The sequence below is a fragment of the Staurois parvus genome, unplaced genomic scaffold (genome assembly GCF_062004578.1).
Source record: "Staurois parvus isolate SC_StPar_1 unplaced genomic scaffold, SC_StPar_1.0 ptg000021l, whole genome shotgun sequence".
NCBI classification, from domain to species: Eukaryota; Metazoa; Chordata; class Amphibia; order Anura; family Ranidae; genus Staurois; species Staurois parvus.
Genome location: NW_028317817.1, coordinates 16,089,517 through 16,113,601, shown reverse-complemented (window position 1 = coordinate 16,113,601; position 24,085 = coordinate 16,089,517). Strand labels below are relative to the sequence as shown.

Below are 24,085 nucleotides of genomic sequence, written 5' to 3'. Positions count from 1 at the left end.
AATAATCACTGTTCTCGTCATATTTAGGACCTTGGTAAGTTGGAATGACATCCTTATCTTTATGCCTTCAAGCAGTTTTACTAAGTCTCTGATTTAAGCTGTCTAGCATAGTTTGTACAGATACTACTGTGGTGTATTTTTCCATTCATGTAAAATAATATGCATGGTTTTAATAGGATTAGCGATGTGAAAGCACAACTCTTTTATTGTCCCAGTTAATGTGTTCTGTGTGGGGGCAGCATTGTGTCATCCTAGCCATTTCAATAGTGTTACTGTTACTGAAAGTTAGATCCTCCTACACCAGTCAGTGAAGCTTCTTGGCTGGGGAAGGCTGCCACATAGTGTAGTGCAAGGAGGTTTACATTTTTCACTTTAGTTACCCATTCCTAATATTCATGCTCAAAACATGTTTGTCTGAAGAATGTAATAATCATTCACTTTGGTATTTTGTAGACTAAATAAAAACAGTTGCTGGTGCCCCCCATTTCACATTTCCCTTACTGAATTTAGGATTTTATGCCTGTAGCTTTTTTTTTTTTTTCTTCATTTTGGATAGAGTGTGAAATATTAGAAAAACAGTTTCCAGAACCCTTTTTGGGTGTTTGTGCGTCTCGTTATTTTATTTGGGCGATCGCGGCACATTTGTCACACGGAAAAACGCCCTGCGTTTTCAGGTGCCATTAAAATAAATGCCACCTGAACACTCGAATGCATGTTTTCACATTTTCCGCCCATGATTTGAAACTCTAGTGTGAATGGAGCCCTACACGTAAACAGAGATACTCTTTCAATGTTGATTGGTGGCCATTTGTTTTTTTTTCAAAGGTCTTGAAACACTGTGTGAATTCATTAGCAGTGCAGTCCCTCCATAGCAGGGAGCTGTATGAGATGGATTTCACTGGCAGGATTAACAGGTATTTGAGTCTGCGGACAAATTAAGGGCTTGTTTACACGTATGTTTGGGGTGGGGGGGTAGTAAAATTAGGGGTTTGAACTGTGTTTTTTACTGCTCTCCATCCTTAAGTACTTGCCGCCCTGTGTTGTACCCATACACCTCTGGACTTCAAGCAGTTATAGTGGGGATGATGCCTGCAGCTGCGGGCATTACAGGAGGTTGGCTCTTCCGTAAAAGCGATTCCATCGGCTAATGGTGACAGCAATGACCTGAGATCACTTTCAGTTTACTTGGATGTCATTGGTGCCATTTTAAAAAAATGTAAAGCATTCAAAAACCCTGATCTTGATGTTTTTGAATGCTTTTAAGAGCAGGGGAGAGATTTGGACCCCAGATCTTTCCATAAAGAATACCTGTCACATGCCTATTGCTGTCACAAGGATGTTTACATTGCTTGTGACAGCGATAAAAGTGATTTGTTTTTTTTTTTCCAATAGTGTAAAGATAAAAAAATAAAATTAAAATTTAAAGTGTCCTCGTCCCCCCATGCTCACATGCAAAGGTGAATGCACACAACGGTGCTGTGCACGTGCAAACAATGATCGTCCCACACGTGTGAGGTATAACCGCAAATGTCAGATCATGGGCGCTTATTTCTAGCACTAGACCTTCTTTGTAAATCTAAAGTGGTAACCTGTGAAGGCTTTTAAAGAGTCGCCTATGGATAGTAAAATTTGTCGTTCATCACAGTTGCAAAGGCGTGCACAATTTTAAAGTGTAACCTGTTTAAATTCTATTTACTCTGCGTAAAATCTTTTATATTTTACAAAAAAAGTGGGTTATCTATTGTCTTTTTTGCATTAAAATAGGAAAAGGGTATATTCTTTTCCCCAAAAATTGTGTTTGAAAAACTGCTGCACATATACTGTGTGACATTAAAAAAAAATTGCAAAACCCACCATATTTATTCTCTAGGGCCTCCACTTTAATAAAAATATGTTTGGGGGTTCTAACTAATTTTCTAGCAAAAATACTAATTTTAAAATGTAAACAAGTGTCAGACAAAGGCCTGGAGGTCAAGTCGTTAAAGTGGCAGTAAACTTAAGAAATAAAAAAATCCTCTTACTGGCAGGGCTTTCATAACAGAAGAGAACCTAGAGGGTCATAAATCTAGTCCCTGCCTGTCAGGTGGTAATGTAATCTGAGTCTCACATGCGTCACTCAGACCATATTTACAGCCCATTAAGTGCCGCGGTGATGTAACTCGCATGCATGCGCAGAAGTGACGTCACCATTGCCAAGCCATTCAAGAGGCCAAAGATTCTAAGCCCAGAAGGATGACTGGGTGAAGATGGAAGTGCTGGGGAACCATGACCGTTCAGCTGTGGAGGGCTTTGTTTGTTGGCAAGTCTCATAATGTACTAGTATACCGTGCATACTAGTATATTATGGCTTAAACCTTCAGCGGGGGCCCATTTTTTAGTTTGCAGAAAGGCATTTACTACCCCTTTAAGCTGCAAAGGCAGCAGAATAGCATTCTACACATGCCTTCCGAAGGTGACAGGAGGGCTAATTTGTTTTGTGGCTGTGACCCAAAATATTGAGGCCACTGCAAAAATTATCCACCTTTTCGCTTAAATTGGCCCTTGGGGCAGAATGGTTTTTAGGACAGCAAGCATTCCTGCATGTGTAAACTTAGGTTAAGGGAAAATGGGAAGTGCAGATAAATCTACAAGTGGGTACTTCAGCAGGGAAGGGTTAATGGGTACTTTGTTTCTTTACAGTTGCATACCAGCAGGGGCGGACTGACCATTCAAGCACTCTGGCACTGCCTGAGGGCCCGGGGTTAGTAAGGGGGCCCCATGAAATGCAACTAGCACCTTCTCTTTTTTTTTTTTTTTTTTTTTTTTTTATAGGCTTTTTTGGGTGTGCTTTGATTTGAGCAAGGACACAGGGGGCCACATGATCCCCTATTGCCTGGGGGCCCCATGAATTGTCAGTCCGCCCCTGCATACCAGTTGAGGCATTGAAATTTAATTCAGGGAATGCAGCCCTAGCTGCTCGGGGCTTCATTTTTTTTTTTTTTTTTTTTTTGGAACCCAGCAATAGCATGCATCAGTCTTACCCCATTTCTTGCTGGAATGAATTGGATTGGTCATGGAGCAAGCGGAGGTGGAGTTACAAAGTGCAGGTTGATATTTTATGTGACGCCATTTCTAGGCAAGATAAAGCATTTATACTAAGGTAAATTGAATGGACTTTCCACAAGGTTTCATAAATGATTTCACTTACCTGTTGCTGCTCTTTAAATATAAAATCACTCATAGAGAATTAAATTGTCAGCTTGTAGTACCAGACTTTAGCAAATATGACTTTGTTGGTGAATTCTATGTTTCCTGGTTTTGGTTTATAGAAAATGGGAGTGATTCAGAGTAGACTAAAGAGGGATAGTAGCCCATTGGGAACAGTCACGTTTTAATTGAAGCATTAAAGTATATATTCATAATTCTTTTTAGCTGTGTGCCCTTACAGTATTTTCTCTTTTTGTTTACAGATTCCCAGAAGGATCCCTTTAGTGATCCATCAACCTCTTTGCTTCGTGGACTGTTGTATAAATTTTCATAAGACTTATCTGTTCAAATTTTAAATATGGCTAATCGAGGGGGAGCCACGAGACCCAATGGACCAAATGCCGGAAATAAAATCTGTCAATTCAAACTAGTTCTCCTAGGAGAATCCGCAGTTGGCAAATCTAGCCTAGTGTTGCGCTTCGTAAAAGGACAGTTTCATGAATTCCAAGAAAGCACAATTGGAGGTTAGAAAATGATTTGCTACTGTTACCTGTGTTGCACGTATTCAGAAAGTGTTTTTGTTTGGGTGTTACTTCACAAATACAACTTTACTATATACAGTAATTTACAAGTTTGAGATAAACATTTTTCCTTTTGATCTAAAAATACTGCACCTATCATATTTTGATGCTGCAGTCTCTATTTGTGTTGGTCCTCAGAGCAAGTTATCCTCACCCAGAAGAGTGCTAGTTGCTAAGAGTAAGGTGGATTGACATCAGGACTTTTACACGGCTGCACTCCCTTAGCCAGCACTTTGGCCTGTAATTTGTTTGATTTTCACAAGGTGCAGAATGATATTGTAAAGAATACTGGGTACACCCTGGTACCTTTTTCATGTAATGGCACAGTCACACTTGCAAAGCTATAAAATAGGTAAACGAGTGCTGGGTATAATAGGATAAAATGAAGTGACAGGAGGAAGCTGCTTGCATAAAAGGTAAACCTCTAGAACCTTCCCATAAAATGTAAAAAAAATATAAATATATGCAGTGCTAATGTTAGTAAAATAGATAACAATAAATAGTCTAATAAATAATAGCAAAGCGTATAAAAAGCTTCAAAGTGCGCTCCCAGGCGCTATGGACAGTGATGTGAACAAACGTACAGCTTGATGTTAAAGTGCATAGGTGACACAAACAATAACAAAAAGTCAATAATTTCCAACGACAAATGACAATATGAGAGTGAAATTCCGTGACTCCAGTGGCTGTGAAAAATAGGTGTGGATTGCACTAACCAGAAAGCGCAAAATAATGCGCAATTTGAGTAAATTAGGACCAACTCCTGGTCATCTGACTCTGGAAACATGTCACACAGGGGGTCATCTGGCAAGCGTCAGGCAGGTAACACACCATAGGAGGATATCCAGGCTCCAGAGATGCAATCATCAACCAGCAGGGGGAACCATTCACATAGATATATGCCAGGTCACACGAATTCACCTTAGAAGGAGGGCTCGTAACAAACGAGCCAGAGAGAAAAGTCTCCAATAGTGTAGTACTTTATTAATAATAAAAAAAATTAATATAGCAGGAGGTATTTCAACTCACATCTGTAAATGACAGGAAAACCAAGATGGCCGTCGGCCGTGCGGAATGACGTCACTGTATAGGGCACCTCTCTATCGCGTTTCGTGCCCGTGCACGTTGTCAAAGGGAGTGTGCCTGTCATCTCATAATCATTTTTATATTGTGCCGCGCGCATGCGCAGTTTCACGTGTCCACATCATTGCAGTCCGTTCGTGCATGCGGACGGCGCCCATTTTACTGAAGTTTATCCAGCAGCACAGAGAGAGGCAAACATCCGAGGAGGGGATCCATGAAAGGAAATATATATCATTGGCCCAAAAATAATACTTTATGTGGGGCACTGACATGAAGCATAAGATGGTAAATGCTAATTATCTTATCCCATGGAGATAATTATACAATCGGACCTTATTACCTCCATTAAGGCGTGGCCTCTATAAATCAAGGACATAAATATCCAGCGTCGCCGCTGGTTTACCCATGGTATATTAATACTCAATGTGTATAATAAGGTAAAAAAGGGGGGAAGAATCCCTCATCGTTAAAAATGGAGTTCTGTCCATATGGGGAGTAATTAAAATAAGGGGAAAAAAAGAGGGGAGGATTGGTTAAAAATATCTAGACATGCAGTATAATGGTATGTATATATAAATTGAATCAAAAGGAGGTATTAATACACACTCCCAATTTAAAATAAGATCAGACTTAATATAGATCAAATATCAAGTAAAAAAAGGTATACATACCATATAAACCTCATATAAAAATGGAAATTAAGTCATAAACTCTATGCTGTATAAAAACACCAAGACCATAAAATATACATGGAGATGTGATATATAAAAGATCGCAAAATGGTATACACTCAGATTCTCATCAAATTACATATAATCTACAATGAGATCTAAAAATTGCATTATGGAAAAAAGCAATGCAACCAATGAGATAAATAATCCCACAATTAAAATGGGAAAAAAATTCTCCGACCAATATAAAATATAAAAATTATTTATGATGGTATCAGGATAAAAAAGATGTATAAAATGCTAAAAGCATCCCTTAATAAATCACCATGATTTAGTATCCCCCTAGATGTTCACGTGAAGAGGGATTAGCTAGTGTCGATTAAAACAATTGATGTCAAGATCAATGTTTAAGCCATGTGGAGTAAGTGTACGTAATAAAAAAATCCACTTAGTCTCTAACATGAACACTGCTTTCCGTTTGAACGTTCCTCTCCAATGTTTCTTAATTATATCTATGCCCGTGAATTTTAAGTGATGAGGGTTTCTATTGTGATTCGCGGAAATGCATAGACAAAGAATGCTGTTTGAAACCCTTCTTGATATTCTGCAGGTGCTCTCGAAGTCTGTCTTAGTCTTCGTGTGGTCCTACCTATATATTGCTTCCCACAAGAGCATTCTAGAAGATATACAGTATGTGTACTGTTGTATGTAATGATAGATTGTATATCATAAGAGTTCCCTGTAGAATTAGAGTGAAAAGTTTTTACGGGTTTCTTATGGATGCCATTGCACACACATATTATGCATCTATTACACTTTAACGTCAAGTTGTACGTTGGTTCACATCACTGTCCATAGCGCCTGGGAGCGCAGTTTGAAGCTTTTTATACGCTTTGATGATATTACTTATTAGCCTATTTATTGTTCTCTATTGATTTTACTAACATTAGCGCTGCATATATTTATATTTTTTTACACTTGCAAAGCTGCTGTCACAGAAAAGTGGAGGTATTACTTTGGAAATGGAGCTTTTAGTGCAGCCAGATATACATTGTACGATTTCTGTGAACTCAGTCGCGCTATGAAGTGTATCTAAGCCAAGGAACAAACATTTTAATATGTTGCATAATGCCTTTCCTTAGATGTGTTAGTTGCACATTCATTTGTTTTTATTCAGTTTTTTAATTTATTTTACATTTTGATTTTTGTCAGTGACACACTTTGTCCTAGTTTGAAAACATTCACTTTTTTGTTTTTTCTATGGTTGAACTGGCTTTTTTTCAGCCAGACTAACTTTGTAACTATATGTAACTATGTAACTCACTGTTTTGTACTATGGCTCCTTAGACTGCTCTCTCGATTTGGACTCCAAACACCTCTTCCACTCCTCACCTTCATAACCTAGGGATGAGGTGTTCTGCAGTTCTCAAAAGAACTTCTGTAAGTTGGTTGACATATGAGATCTCCGTTCAGTGCACATGAAGTGACAAGAATTCTGGATTTATGGCAATATAAATTGTTGTTCTTCTGTACTTGCTGAAACTGCTCATAGCCTGAAATACAAAAACTAACTAAAAAAAAAAAACTTTATAGAGCTCATTAAAGCCCCATACTTTTTAACCCCCGTCCCTCCCTCCCCACATCCTTATAACTGATCATATTCGTGAATAAATAGATCCCTTTTTAATGTATCTGAAGCTGCATTCACTTGACATCACCAACCAAAGTAAAGTCTTCTCTTCTGTTTACTTCCTGCAAGGGTCCTTCTCTGGGTGTCTTGTCACTGCTTGTAAGATGTCAACACTTCCAACTGGATTTGCTGCTGGCAGGGTCCTTTCAGGAGAGAAAGGGGGGATGAGATTAGGGGACATTGGGGGGCTGGTAGTCTAAAGGCACCATCGCAGCGATTGGATCAGATGACCCCCTTGACCCTACAAACTTTTCTTATTTAGGTGGTTGCTGGAGCTGTTCTTACTTTTTTAGTTTGTAGTTAAATAATGACATCTTCTTAAAAGTAGATTCTTGGTCTTTTAATGATTGTTAGAGTATAATTCCTGTCAATTGTATTTTTTATCATAACATGTAAAAAGCCAAAAAACTCAATGCTTTGGAAGAAGACTGTTTACTTTGGTATATTGAGATTAGAGTATATGCAGATATACAGTTTAAGTTACATACTACATATACAAAAGTAAAAGAAAAAAACCCTATCGTGGCTAAAGCTATATTTTTTTTTTTTTGTTTTAAAAAATTATTTTAAGCTTGAAGATTACATAAAACCCCCAAAACATTATTATATATATATATGTCTCATGATATACGTGCAACAGTTTAAGAAATGCTACATTTTAGTAAAAAAAATACACTAAAGTTCATTTTAGGGCATACAGACTCAAATGACCCATTTGTGGTAATATATAAAAGATGAAGTTGCGCTACGCAAATACTGTCAGCAGTCTGTATCCCTGATCGCTGCTACACTAGTTATATGACACGGTACTGCAGTACTGAAAAAAAAAATTGGGAAACCATTTTATTTAATTTTCTTCATTTTAAAAAAAAATTGTGACAAATTACAATTTAAAAAAACTTATTTGGGGGATATTTGTACTGTCCTGGCATTTTAGGGCCTAAAGAAATGAGATAGGCCATCAGGATTAATCAATTTTCAAATATATAGATATACCATAGTTTGTAGACTTTCTTGCAGACTAAACATACAGTTTATTTTTACCTAAGAAATGTTGCAGACTACATTTTGGCCTAAATTTATGTAGAATAATTTGTTTGCAAAATGTTATTACAGAAACAAAGTGTGTGTGTGTTTTTTTCCCCCCAATATTTTTGCTATTAGTTTTTATACCAAAAAAATTAAACCCAGTGGTAATTAAACACCACCAACTGAGAGCTTTATTTGTGTATAAAAAAAATTATATACATTTCATTTGGGTACAGCATTGCATGACCAAGCAATTGCAAGTTAAAGTAGCACAGTGCTGAATAGAAAAAAAAATTACCCTGGTCATGGAGAGGTTAAAACCTTCCAGAGGTCATGTGGTTAAACTGAATGGGTTGTTTTACAATGTGAGGGTTTACATACACTTTAAAGTGTTACTAAACCCACAACAGTAAAATCAGTCTGTATATGCAGTAAAGCATGCTTGTTATACTCGCTCACTGAACCTAAGGGAGTTAATCCTCTGCATTGTGTAAAACCGCTGTTTGATCCTTTCGTCACTATTCCTCCTCTTCAAATGTCAACATCTTATCTCCTGATAAGACAGACTGAACCATAGCCATTCTGCACATGCTCAGTTTAGTGTGTATTGCTAGTTTTTTGGGTGAGTGCATGTGATCAGCACTGTCCAGACAGAGGTCAGGGGTCCTGCATCCTCCTAGAGCAGAAAGAAAACTCCAAGCTTTAACCAGTGCTCCACTGGACACTGATTGAAGCCAAGGGACTGCTCTAACTGCTAAGAAAAGGTATTTAGCAGTTTATATTTACTAAAATAATTGCACTTCCATGTTCTGTGTGCTGGGGGAAAACAGATATAGTGAATGCAAAGTCCTGGGTATAGAAACACTTTAAAAACTGAAAAACTATCCTATTGCTAAACTGCAACCAAATTAAATGTTTTTTGTAAGTTGTTAAACATGCATTTGATCGATTTTCCCAAAATGAATTATTTTTAAAACAAGATCATGTAGACTTGAAGTGGTATGTCAGCGCAAAACAAAAAAAAAAAATTTGCAGTACATCTCTACAATACATGCACATTTCCCCATGTTTTATCGCTTTAATGACCCTACAAGTACAGAAGAATGCCTGTTGATCTGCAGAAATGCAATCAGCTCCTAACTTCCTTCTGATGACTGGCACCACATGAATATGGCACGGATTAGTGTCAGCTCTACCCAGTTTACTGTTTTTAAACCACTTAATTCTTCCCACTCTTCTCATCTTCAAAACAGAGGACTAATTGCTTTATAGTTCAAGATAAAAACTGGCGGTAGTGTGGGAAAACACAGGAAGCATATACTGGACAGCTCTGAATTTCAGACATAATGTATTTCTTGCATTTACTGAACAGATATAACACAATGCTTGCAATTGTATATTTTTCATGGTCAGGTTTTACATATACTTGTAAAGTGCTCACAGCATCTGGGGATAGCAGAATGTTAGGCTAACAATAGCCTTATATGATATTCAGAGCCAGCTAAAATAAGTTGAAGTGGAAAGTGTTTTCTCACAGCATGGGCCTCACACCACTATTCATTTTAATTCTAAAGATTGGAAAAAGTCTTCTTTCAAGATGAGTCCAAATATGACAATTTATGACTGATTGTATAGTTTCTGTGAGGAATCAAAGGAATCCGAGAACAACTGTGCAAGAAAGCAAAGTAACCTTTGTGAAAATATGTAGCTGTGATGGATGGCATCAACTAAACTTACACAAAAAAGAAAATGACTGTGTTCTGCAGAGGCAATGCTGCCCCTCCTGATCAAATATATTTGTCAGCTAACCAGCAATATTTTAAAATAGCAGATGTTCTTCTTTTTTTTTTTTTTTTGTTCTTGGCAAGTAATTTTTTATGCATGCAACAATCCTCTGATCTTGCGTGCGCTTCTACAGAGCTCTTGACTTTTAGCTCCTTTTTGAAACTCTGACTTAGCTCCCATGATTTAACAATTTAATATGTTGTCTGAGCAGTGTGTGGGATTAGTCCTGTTGTCCAGAAAGACAATGATCCTAACCATGTGCCAAGTCTATCTGAGGTCCAAGAAGGATCAAAGAGTGCTGACATGGCATTGCTTTCTTCCACAGTCAGTAGACCTCAAACTTCTTGAACATCTTTTGGGAACTTTTAAATGAGAAATTGTTAAATGTATTGTAATTTTACATAACTCTTTTTAGGTCTAACAAAAGAAACATTAAATACTGATTCTTATATCCTTAAGTGCCCCTTCACATATATGCTGATTGGATACGGTTTGAACCGCATCCAAACCGCATGACGTGAAAAAAACATTGCTTCCTATGGCGGCTGTTCACATATGTCTGGTGCGGATTCAGTGCAGTTTTACAATGAGTCATGTCCGATTTTCTGAGCAGTGCAGTCCAGTTCAGGTGCGGATTACAGGCTACTGACTTCTATGGCAACAGTTTCTGAACTGCATATGTGTAAAAAAGATAAGATCCTGAGCTAATCCTGTCTTGAACCTGTGAACAACTACTGTATCATTCAGCTGTGAAACCTGAGCTTCAATCCGCACCGCACATGTGTGAATCGGTTCTTAGATATAAAGACTCCTAGAGCCAGTATCAGAGTGGAAGGAAAATTAAACATCTGACAGACATTTGTTTCTCGGTAAACTTTGTAGACTTGCCAGTAAGTTCTTATGTAGCCTTTTGTTAACAATGTTTCTTTAGTTTTCTAGAAATTATGAAATGAGCATGGTTCTTGGTGGAGTCTTGCATTTTTGTTTGTATGTAAGCATGGATGAAAAAATAATTATATAATTGTATGCTAAGGTATGTTTAAAAGTAAACTGCAGGCAGCAGCATATTTCCAAAGGATAATGTAAGGTTCGGATATCTTTCTCTAACCACAAGCTCTGTGTGCAGCTACGTGCAAACAGCAGCAGCTGTTGTCAGCCTGTCATTAGTTTATATAGGCCGAGTGGCTGCTGTTTTTTGCATGCCCCTGTCATTCCCGTCACAAGAATCCACAGATTTTTGCCACTGGAATCTGGTGGCTGCGTGTAAAGGAGGCATACGTTCTAAGTAGGGATGCACCGAAATTTTCGGTGGCCAAAACGAAAAAAAAGCACTGATACAGGTGCCGAAAAAAAATTTGCTGCCGCCACTGGCTGCTGCTGGGTAGTTCAGCCTTACCTGACAAACCATCGATCCCGGCGCTGGGCATAGAGATGAGTGAAGGAAAGATGGCTGCCACACATCTCTATGCCCTTGGAGGACAGGAATGATGGCACTTCCCGTTCTGGCCATTTCTTTTTTTTTTTTTTTTTTTTTTTTCTTTTTTTTTTTTTTTAAGCACTAGATCAATGCTTTTTTTGATCCAATGCTTTACATTGCAGAGGAGAGATATGGGGTCTTATTGACCCCATATCTCTCCATAAAGAGGACCTGTCACTAATTATTCCTATCACAAGGGATGCATGCATTTTATTGTGATAAGAATAAAAGTGATTCAAATTTTTTTTTGAAGGAACAGTGCAAAAAAAAAAATATTAAATAATTTTTTTTAAAAAAGTTAAAAGTCCCCCCATGCTCGCACATAGTGGTGAACGCATACGTAGGCCATGCCCACATACGTAAATGGTGTTCAAACCACACATGTAAGGTATCGCCGTGAACGTCAGTGCAAGAGCAATAATTCTCACACTAAACCTCTGTAACTCTGTACCACAGTTTCACGCCATTCCACGAGCATGCACACATTTTAAAGCGTGAGATGTTGGGTATCTATTTACTCGCCGTAACAACCTTTCATATTTTACAAAAAAATTGGGGTACCGTATTTTCCGGCGTATAAGACGACTTTTCAACCCCTGAAAATCTTCTGAAAAGTCGGGGGTCGTCTTATACGCCGGTGCGAGCCGGTGTCAGGGCGGCACTTTTTCGAGGGGCGGCGCGGCGCCGCCCCCCCCCCTCCTCCTCCAGCGGACACTAAGTACAGGGGTGGACAGAGGGGCTGCTGTACCTTACCTGGCTCCGGTCCAGGAAGCGCGGCTGCTCCTTCTTTCAGTTCGGCCGCTCGATGGTCACGCGGCCGCTCGGCTCCGCCTCCTCACCGGTGATTGGGCGCCAGCACTGGAATGGCACACAGGCGACCAATCACCGGCGAGGAGGCGGAGCCGGGCGGAGCCGAGCGGCCCCGCGAAAATCGAGCGACCGCACTGGAAGAAGGAGCAGCCGCTCCTCTCCTCCACTGACACTAACTATGGGGCACTATTCCTCCTCCACACTGACACCAACGATGAGGCACTGTTCCTCTCCCACTGACACAAACGATGAGGCACTGTTCCTCTCCCACTGACACCAACGATGAGGCACTGTTCCTCTCCCACTGACACCAACGATGAGGCACTGTTCCTCTCCCACTGACACCAACGATGAGGCACTGTTCCTCTCCCACTGACACCAACGATGAGGCACTGTTCCTCTCCCACTGACACCAACGATGAGGCACTGTTCCTCTCCCACTGACACCAACGATGAGGCACTGTTCCTCTCCCACTGACACCAACGATGAGGCACTGTTCCTCTCCCACTGACACCAACGATGAGGCACTGTTCCTCTCCCACTGACACCAACGATGAGGCACTGTTCCTCTCCCACTGACACCAACGATGAGGCACTGTTCCTCTCCCACTGACACCAACGATGAGGCACTGTTCCTCTCCCACTGACACCAACGATGAGGCACTGTTCCTCTCCCACTGACACCAACGATGAGGCACTGTTCCTCTCCCACTGACACCAACGATGAGGCACTGTTCCTCTCCCACTGACACCAACGATGAGGCACTGTTCCTCTCCCACTGACACCAACGATGAGGCACTGTTCCTCTCCCACTGACACCAACGATGAGGCACTGTTCCTCTCCCACTGACACCAACGATGAGGCACTGTTCCTCTCCCACTGACACCAACGATGAGGCACTGTTCCTCTCCCACTGACACCAACGATGAGGCACTGTTCCTCTCCCACTGACACCAACGATGAGGCACTGTTCCTCTCCCACTGACACCAACGATGAGGCACTGTTCCTCTCCCACTGACACCAACGATGAGGCACTGTTCCTCTCCCACTGACACCAACGATGAGGCACTGTTCCTCTCCCACTGACACCAACGATGAGGCACTGTTCCTCTCCCACTGACACCAACGATGAGGCACTGTTCCTCTCCCACTGACACCAACGATGAGGCACTGTTCCTCTCCCACTGACACCAACGATGAGGCACTGTTCCTCTCCCACTGACACCAACGATGAGGCACTGTTCCTCTCCCACTGACACCAACGATGAGGCACTGTTCCTCTCCCACTGACACCAACGATGAGGCACTGTTCCTCTCCCACTGACACCAACGATGAGGCACTGTTCCTCTCCCACTGACACCAACGATGAGGCACTGTTCCTCTCCCACTGACACCAACGATGAGGCACTATTCCTCCTCCCCACTGACACCAACGATGAGGCACTATTCCTCCTCCCCACTGACACCAACGATGAGGCACTATTCCTCCTCCCCACTGACACCAACGATGGGGCACTATTCCTCCTCCCCACTGACACCAACGATGGGGCACTATTCCTCCTCCCCACTGACACCAACGATGGGGCACTATTCCTCCTCCCCACTGACACCAACGATGGGGCACTATTCCTCCTCCCCACTGACACCAACGATGGGGCACTATTCCTCCTCCCCACTGACACCAACGATGGGGCACTATTCCTCCTCCCCACTGACACCAACGATGGGGCACTATTCCTCCTCCCCACTGACACCAACGATGGGGCACTATTCCTCCTCCCCACTGACACCAACGATGGGGCACTATTCCTCCTCCCCACTGACACCAACGATGGGGCACTATTCCTCCTCCCCACTGACACCAACGATGGGGCACTATTCCTCCTCCCCACTGACACCAACGATGGGGCACTATTCCTCCTCCCCACTGACACCAACGATGGGGCACTATTCCTCCTCCCCACTGACACCAACGATGGGGCACTATTCCTCCTCCCCACTGACACCAACGATGGGGCACTATTCCTCCTCCCCACTGACACCAACGATGGGGCACTATTCCTCCTCCCCACTGACACCAACGATGGGGCACTATTCCTCCTCCCCACTGACACCAACGATGGGGCACTATTCCTCCTCCCCACTGACACCAACGATGGGGCACTATTCCTCCTCCCCACTGACACCAACGATGGGGCACTATTCCTCCTCCCCACTGACACCAACGATGGGGCACTATTCCTCCTCCCCACTGACACCAACGGTGGGGCACTATTCCTCCTCCCCACTGACACCAACGATGGGGCACTATTCCTCCTCCCCACTGACACCAACGGTGGGGCACTATTCCTCCTCCCCACTGACACCAACGATGGGGCACTATTTCTCCCACTGACACCAACGATGGGGCACTATTTCTCCCACTGACACCAACGATGGGGCACTATTTCTCCCACTGACACCAACGATGGGGCACTATTTCTCCCACTGACACCAACGATGGGGCACTATTTCTCCCACTGACACCAACGATGGGGCACTATTTCTCCCACTGACACCAACGATGGGGCACTATTTCTCCCACTGACACCAACGATGGGGCACTATTTCTCCCACTGACACCAACGATGGGGCACTATTTCTCCCACTGACACCAACGATGGGGCACTATTTCTCCCACTGACACCAACGATGGGGCACTATTTCTCCCACTGACACCAACGATGGGGCACTATTTCTCCCACTGACACCAACGATGGGGCACTATTTCTCCCACTGACACCAACGATGGGGCACTATTTCTCCCACTGACACCAACGATGGGGCACTATTTCTCCCACTGACACCAACGATGGGGCACTATTTCTCCCACTGACACCAACGATGGGGCACTATTCCTCCCACTGACACCAACGATGGGGCACTATTCCTCCCACTGACACCAACGATGGGGCACTATTCCTCCCACTGATACCAGTGGTGGGGCACTATTCCTCCCACTGATACCAGTGGTGGGGCACTATTCCTCCCACTGATACCAGTGGTGGGGCACGATTCCTCCCACTGACACCAATGATGGGGCACTATTCCTCCCACTGACTAATGATGGGGCACTATTCCTCCCACTGACTAATGATGGGGCACTATTCCTCACACACTAACACTAATGATGGGGCACCATCATTGGTGTCAGTGGGAGGAATAGTGTCCCATCATTGGTATCAGTGGATGAAATAGTGCCCCATCATTGGTGTCAGTGGGAGGAATAGCACCCCATCATTGGAATACCATACTGAAATACCATACCATATTGAAATCAAATCTGATGTTTTTTCATTTTTATTTGGTGTGCGTTGGAAGAGGGGTAGTCTTATACGGCGAGTATAGCCCAAACCCTATATTTTAACAGGAAAAGTAGGGGGTCGTCTTATACGCCCAGTCGTCTTATACGCCGGAAAATACGGTATATATTGTTTTGTTTTTTTATCAGTATTTTTTTCAAAAAAATATATATTCATTTTTAAAAACTGCATTTCGGTTTTCAGCCAAGTGCATTTTGAATTTTCGGTTTTGGCCGAATTTTTGCAGAATTTTCATTTCGGTGCACCACTAATTCTAAGATAAGATATGGCCTGTCTTTAATGCACTGTATGTTATGGAAGTTCTGGTTGCTGTAGGTTGATTCTGTTGAGGGCCGTAGCTCTCTACTATTTTCGCATATTGTTTTTTTAACTGTTATTCCTACAGTAGGTATTTACTATGTTTGCTTTACTAAAGCAACCAAATATGCAATTTGGTTAGGGATGTCCAAACTTTAGCATAAAACTATAGATACAAGCACATCATTGTTAATCATTTTGTACACTAACCTTTTTTTCCACAGTAATTGAAAAACCTGTTCTTTATTGAAAAATGCAGCACATTTAGAATCCTGTATATAAAGTGTTTGAGACTTTGTAATTTTTTTTATATGCTTTGTCCTACTCTGTTGCAGGTGTTGTATAACAACAGTATTAAATGGGAATCGGTCATGGAAAACTGAACATTTTAAGTTCTATGATCTAGCCCTGGAGACATGCTGTCCTCTATTGTTAGTTTCCCCTCCTTTCCTCTGTCAGGTGTAGCTTGGTCCTCTGCCCCTTGGCTGATGTTTTTACAACCCCTGGCAAAAAGTATGGAATCACCACTCTTGGAAAATGTTCATTCAGTTGTTTAAATGCTTAGAAAAAAAACTAATCACAGACATGCCTCAAAACTATTTTCATTTAGCATTCCAAATTGGCTTTAAGAAGCACTTAAAAAAGAAAATTGTAGTCAGTTGCAACTGTTTTTTTCTGAAAAAAAAATATGGAATCATTCAATTCTGAGTAACATACTATGGAATAATGAAAAAAACACTACAGTACACCACTAGTACTTTGTTGCACCACCTTTGGCTTTTATACCTGCTTGAATTCTCTGAGGCATGGATTTAACTATTGACAAACCATATTCTTCGTAATTCCGGCTCCAACTGTCTCTTATTGCAGTTGCCAGATCAATTTTGTAGGTTAGAGCCTTGTCATGTTCTTTCATTTCCTCCATAGATTTTCAGTTGGATTGAAGTCCGGACTATTTGTAAGCCATGCCATTGACATTATGGCTTTCATGAAGGAAAGTTTTCACTGCTTTTGCCCTATGGCAAGATGTGTTATCCTGAAAAATGTCATCATCACCAAACACCCTTTCATTTGATGGAATAAGAAAAGTGTCCAAAATCTCAATATAAACTTGTGCATTTATTGAGGATTTAATGACTGTAATCTCCCCCGTTCCTTTTACCTGACATGCAACCCCATATCATCAATGATTGTGGAAATTTGCATGTTTTCATTAGGCAGTCATCTCTATACATTTCATTGGAACGGATCCAAACAAACATTCCAGCATCATCACCCTGCCCAATGCAGATTCGTAATCATCACTGAATATCCCAGTCATCCACAGTCCATGATTGCTTTTCTTTAGCCCACTATAACCTTGATTTTCTTCTGTCTAGGTGTTAATAATGGTTTTCATTTGGCTTTTCTGTATGTAAATCCCATTTCCTTTAGGCAGTGTCTTCCAGTTCGGTCACAGACATTGACTCCACTTTCTGCCCATTTATTCCTCATTTGTTTTGTTGTGCATTTTCTGTTTTCAAGGCATATTGCTTTAAGTTTTCTATATTGACGCTTTGTCTTCCTTGGACTACCAGTACGCTTTCCTTTTACAACCTTCCAATTTGATTTGATCTTGGTCCAGATTCTAGACTCAGCTCACTGGGAACGACCAACATCTTTTGCAACATTCTGTGATGATTTACCTTCTTGAAGAAGTTTTATAATCCTCTCCTTTGTTTCACCTGACATCTCTCATGTTGGAGCCATGATTCATGTCAATCAGCTTGGTGCAACAGCTCATCGCAAGCACTTTTTTTTTTTTTTTTTTTTTAAACTGCAGACTAATTAGCAGATGTCTGTTTTAGAACTACAAAGTACATGGTGATTCCATAATATTTTCCTCAGAATTGAGTGATTTTAAATATTTTTTTCCTCTGCTTGATCTGCAAAAACTTCAATTGACTACAGTTTTCTTTTTTTTTTTTTTTTACACAAGTAAACAATTGCTTTGAACATTTTCCAAGAGGGATCATTCCATACTTTTTGCCAGGGGTTGTATTATGGCCATGCGGTCCCTGAGGATTAGCTGGCTTTGTATGCATTTTTGCAGATTTTGTTCATTAGTAGTTTCTCTATGGATCTGGCCATGTCCCACCTCAACAAGGTGATCATTATTCCATTGGATGCATTTACTTTTAAAGACCCTATTAATAAGTGGTTGGAAGACCTTTCCAGAATTCTGTTCTGTTTGGCCAGTCCTATTCTTATCATGTGTAATTAGTCAGAATCACTTAAAGGAGATCTAACCACTGCTGCTTTTTACCTCCCTTTCATTGAACATTTGGAGCAGATGGCTGTGGTATTAAATTTTAGCTGTGATGGTTGGAAGCCCCCAGTTGTATTTCTTGCATGTGTTTCCTCTCTGTGCATGTGTTTCTGGTCAAGTGTTGGATGGTGAAACTGTCTTGAAGCATTGAAGCTGTCCTGCAGTGTTTAACCCGCATGGTCTTTGAGGGATAGCACCTATTCAAACCAGTTGTAGATGTTCTTATCTAGGATGTCACTGTCAGCAAGATAATTTATCTTCCCCAGCAAAAGAAGCCTAAAGAGCAGATGGAGACGTAGTGTCTTTCATTTCTCCACTCCTTGGACTTCAACATGAAAGCCCTTCAAGCTTGGCTCCCCATCCACCCACAAAATCTGGGGCTCCACATCTGTCTGATCCTCAGGCAAACCCTCCTCATGATGGCATGCAACCACTTTTCAGAGTAGAGGGATGTCTGTTGACCTTTGAAGAAGTTTTGACAGGTTGCAATACACATACCTTGGAGCAATAGGTGGGTGTCCCAGGGCTACGAACTTGAATAACTTTCCTTGCCCCCTCCTCACTTTCAAACCTTCCTCTGTGTCCTTACAGACTGGCAGATCTCCATCAGGCTTTCTCGGACCTTCTGGACTGAGATGTTATATCTCCAGTCCCTGCTTTGGAACCATTCCAGGAGTTTAAACCAACCTGTTTATGGTCCCAAAACCCAAAGGGGGCATTACCCCAATCTTGGACCTCAAAGCCTAGAATGTCTACACTTGGGCTCACAAATGCCAGATGAAATTGACCAGATCTGTCATTAGGGACATTTTATGGCTTCTGTGAACATAAGGTGCTTACTTGCATGTGCCAATTTTTTCAGCACACCAGCATTATCTGATGTTTCTTGTAGGACCACTGCACTACAGGCTTGTGGCCCTTCCATTCGGCCTATCTTCTGCCCCTCAAACGTTCATCAAATTGTTGGCCCTGTTCTGCTCTTGTGGGATCTCCACTGTGGGATATTCAGAGGACATCCAGTTAAGGGAACAGTCAGTGGGGGCTCTGTCGGCAGATGTTGAAGGTTTGGGTGGAACTTGAACCTTTACAAATTGTTGCCAGACAAGCTTGTTCCTTGGAGTATCTGAGTCTGGTCTTGTACACATCTCAGGCCAGAGTGCTCTTTCCTCAGGAATGCTTCAGACTCTTCAGTCTTAGAGTTGGATAGCTTCTGCATTGATGAGTTTGAGCCTCTTTCTCTCTCCATCTTTGCATGAGCATCTTGCAACTAACATTTATACTCCTTTTTGAGTGGCTTTATTTGTCAAATTTCACTCCAGACATCTGCAACATAGTATTCTGTCATCATGAGACACATCAATAGGTCTCAGGGCAGGCCAATTCAGTTATGCCAAGGAGAGGACTATCCCTGTCTTGGTGGCTCTGGAATCCAGCTCTGAGAATGCAGAAGCACTTTCTTTCCATTATTGGGAAGAGTCTCACAACAGACACCAACCTGTTGGGCTGGGTAGGAGTCCTAAGCAACTTGTTGGTGCTGAGGACTTGGTTGCTAGAGGAATCTCATTTCCTGATAAACATTTTGGAAATTTAGGTGGTTTGACTATCCCTTCAGCTTTGGATCCATCTATTAGGAGAGCTGCATAATCTCTATTAATTCAGCAACCTTCTGGCAGTGTACATAAACCATTGCATGAAACGAGAAGTCTTGCTGTGACAAGAGGTGTAGCTTGGATCCTTTCCTGAGCAGAACTTCACATTCCACTCTTCTCCGCGGTGTACATTCAAGGCATAGACAATTGGGAGGCTGATTTTCTGCTTCTTTGTTACTGGCTTTAATGGTATAGTTGTACTTTTATAAGGTTGAAAAGACACCGGTCCATCCGTGTGTGTGTGTGTGTGTGTGTGTGTGTGTGTGTGTGTGTGTGTGTGTGTGTGTGTGTGTGTGTGTGTGTGTGTGTGTGTGTGATTTTATGTTCTAACAAGTCTATTCCTATATGTTCTGACAAAGACCTCCTCTTTGAAGTTGTTGACACTATCGGCTAGCACCATATCCTGGGAGAGGAAGTTCCATGTTTTTACTGCTTTAGTAGTAAAGAATCCTTTCTACAATCTAAGGTTAAACCTCCTTACTTCTGCTTTCAAATAATAGCCGTGTATCCTCTTCTAGGACCTAGGAAGAGTAAACGGTTTATTATAATTACTGGAATCAGAATGGCTGTTGAAGCCCAGGTTCTAAGGGAGAGGGGCATCTCTGCATATGATATTTCTATGATGCACAAGGCTAGAAAGTCTGCTTTTCACCAGGGCTACCATCAGATGTTAAAGGCATTTTTTTTCCTTTGGTAGAGACACAGGCAGGCAATTAGCATGTTCAGAAAAAAAGCTAAATGTGGCTGCTTTAAGGGTTGGTTCACAACTATGTAATTTGCGTGTGATCCAATTTTGGCCAATTTGTTATTGGGCAGATTAAAAAATGCAAAATGCATCAAAAATGCATTACATTCTTTGTGGGTTTTTTTTTGGGGGGGGGGGGGGGTTTAAGGAAATGTGTACTGGTTTAGTATATGTTCTTTATTTTTACCATCAGGGATTACAAGAAAAAAAAAATGGAGACCTTGTTAAACCAGAAACCTCATCCCCCTTCGAACCAGTATGGATGTCATGTACTCCCCAAAAACACATGATTTCTTTCAACTCTCTTATTTTGAAACTTGGCTTCCAATGGAAATGAGATTTGGGACTCAATCCACATGATGACACACAAAAGCTCCTTGAACATCAAATGTGCAAGAGAACGGTTTTAATGCAGTCTGCAATACATACTGTCTTGCAGTTACTGATAAATGCTGGTGCTGCAGTGCAAATGTGGGAACCCTGATTCCTGTTTGGTGGAGGTTCCTCTCTTTAAGCCCATTTTGGGGAGAGGTTCATCACATAATTTTGTCTGTTATGGGCTGCTGATCATATTTTACACCTGCCCAGTACTTGCTACGCCATACCAGTCTGTCTAAACCAGTGTTTCTCAACTCCAGTCCTCATGGACCCCCAACAGGTCATGTTTTCAGTATTTCCCTCAGATGAAACAGCTGTCGTAATTACTAAGGCAGTGAAACTGATCAAATCACCTGTGCAAAATAATGGAAATCCTGAAAACATGACCTGTTGGGGGTCCATGAGGACTGGAGTTGAGAAACACTGGTCTAAACATTAACCACTTGCCTACTGGGCACTTATACCCCCTTCCTGTCCAGGCCAATTTTCAGCTCTCAGCGCTGTAACACTTTGACAATTGCGTGGTCATGCAACCATGTGAAATTTTTATCGTTTTTTGAGACAGAGCTTTCTTTTTGTGGTATTTAATGACCTTTTTGTTTTTTTTTTATTTTTTGCTAAACAAACCAAAAACTGAAAATTTTTAAAAGTTTTTTTTGTTATAAAATTTTGTAAATAAGTGATTTTTCTCCACTGATGTGCACTGAGTATGCAGAGATGGTCACTGATGAGGAGGCACTGATAAGGGGGCACTGGCAGGCAGCACTGATAAGGGGGCACTGACAGCTCAGATGGGCACTAATATGTGGCATTAATGTGCACTGGTAGGCATTGATGTGGCACTGATGGGCACTGGCAGGTGGCATTGATGGACACAGATAGGTGGCACTGCTGGGGATACACTGATCATCAGAGCACACTGTTCAGCGTGACAGCTCGTGAGGAGAGAAATGCTGATAACTGGCATTTCCCTATTTACATGCGATCAGCTGTGATTGGAAACAGCTGATCACATGACCGAGCCAACATCTTCGGCTCTTTCCATTGATCAGTGATGCGCTGTGTCCGCATGTGCGGTTAGAGTGGAAGGACGTCATATGACGTCCTCCCAGAACGAGAGAAACACCTTGCGCCCGTCATTTCCTTATATGGTGGGCGGGAGGCAGTTAATATTTGAAATCCCCAGCAATGCATATTGTGTGCAGGGCCAGACTGTGTGTCCCGGTTTTACTGGAGGAAATCACAGCCACCTACAATTTGTGGAATGGTTTCCCCACATTAACAAAATGGCAATTATGGGAGAAATTATACGTTTTACTCAGGATAGCGTTAAGCTAGCCATCGACTGTTCGAGTATCGGTCAGTTTCCCAAACCATGTATGGGCAGGCTGAATGCATCAAAGTTGATTGATCAACTTTGGTACAACCAAGTCTGACGGGTTTTACTTGGGTACTTGCGGCCACTAGCAATAATTACTGTCTTTTCCCAGGGATGTCTACAACCCCCCCCATTTCCCCCCGCCCCGCCACCGGGAGACCACAATGGCTCGGCGGGAGGGATTCCCCCATCAACACTGACACGTGGTTGTAGGAACTGTCTGTAGCTTGCCTTACTCACCACAATAAGACTTGGGCTTCCTGGTTACATATCTCTCACACGCATACACACGAAAGCGCTAATCTGTTACATTGCTGTTTAAGTAAACTTTTAAATGCTTCTGAGTTGCATCACCTTAGGGAGCATGTTGGATGCTCCCCTGCTCCAATTTCTGTACCCTTTCCCTAGCTTCATGCTCTGCTTCCTTTATCCCTCTTTCCTCCCCCTTTTTTTTTTCTTCTTTCTGTTCTTCATATTTTCCTCCTCTTACTAATATTCAGACAAACATGGTTCTATGGGTTGATTTGCCAAGGTAAACAATTACAACAGGGGCGTATCCCCTGAGGACGTGTTGAGAGCTTTTGAGAACTTGTGTGCTGATGTCACGCCGCCCGGTCCAGTGTTCGGAACGGCATCCATTGCTGTAAGATCGGACAGTTTTATTTGATGTATCCACGTGGTTATTTAGCTTTGTTTTATTCCATTTTAAATCAAACCTACTACACTTTATACCTCTGTGGGCTCGGTGATGTGAGCTCTTTCCATTTAGGACTTTGGAATTGATGAGTAGGAGTTGAGACGCAGGAATGATCACTGTGACTGTTTTATGCAATTACCATTTAACTTTCTGGTGAGTGCATACAGGTGGAAGAGTGCACATTGTTTGTGGTGCTGCGAAGAAGAATCTGGCCATCTTTCTTTTTGCACTATTGGGACACCATTTGTTATTTGATACACACCATATTGATTGGCCTTTTTATTTATTGTATTAATCTAATCACTTATAATTTGTGGATTGTGCTATATGATATATTGATTGATATGTGGATTGGTTCGCATATATACATTTTAAATGTGTTAGTTTAAATTTAATGCTGCACTAAGTTTTTTTCATTTATTGCTTTTCAAAGGCTGGTGTGTCGCGCCTTTCTTTTTTTCTAATGCCAGCAGCTTTTCGCTAGGATCGCTCACTTGTGAATTGGCAATATTTCATAACTAGTGAATATATAGATTTGTAATCAAAAATATTTTTTTTTTCACATTTTCTGTAGACTGTTAAGCAGTTTTAATGTCCTGTTTTTTGAAGTTCTGCAGCACAAGCTCTGATTGCCTTTTTATATAAGCCATAGAGCTTCATGAATCCATTTTTGTCATGTGTTAAATATTTTTACTTTTAAAAACTGCATAGGCACTGTAACTTAGAGAATATATGAAATGTTTGAAAATGTAATAACTTTTTTAAAAAGGTCACTTTTTGCATGCAAAATCCATACTGTAGAATCTCTGCATTGTCAACCTGGTAACATTAAAGGATAAGTTGACCTTTTTTAAAAAAAAAATAATACATGCACATCTTTTTGCAGAAAAAAAAATGCTTTTAATATTTTTTTTACTTGGAGCCGTAAAGGATTGCACCCACGATCAGCATGTC

The 24,085-nt window shown here is 41.5% G+C and overlaps 1 protein-coding gene across 1 annotated transcript in view; it reads left to right on the top strand.

Annotated features, from left to right (window-relative positions):
• RAB5A (RAB5A, member RAS oncogene family) overlaps positions 1-24,085 on the top strand; it is a 74,071-nt gene that overhangs the window by 36,443 nt on the left and 13,543 nt on the right. The window contains exon 2 of the mRNA XM_089691107.1: positions 3,450-3,710. Within this exon, the coding sequence (XP_089547233.1) occupies positions 3,545-3,710 (166 nt within the window). The 5' untranslated portion in view covers positions 3,450-3,544. The remainder of the gene's footprint in view (positions 1-3,449; positions 3,711-24,085) is intronic.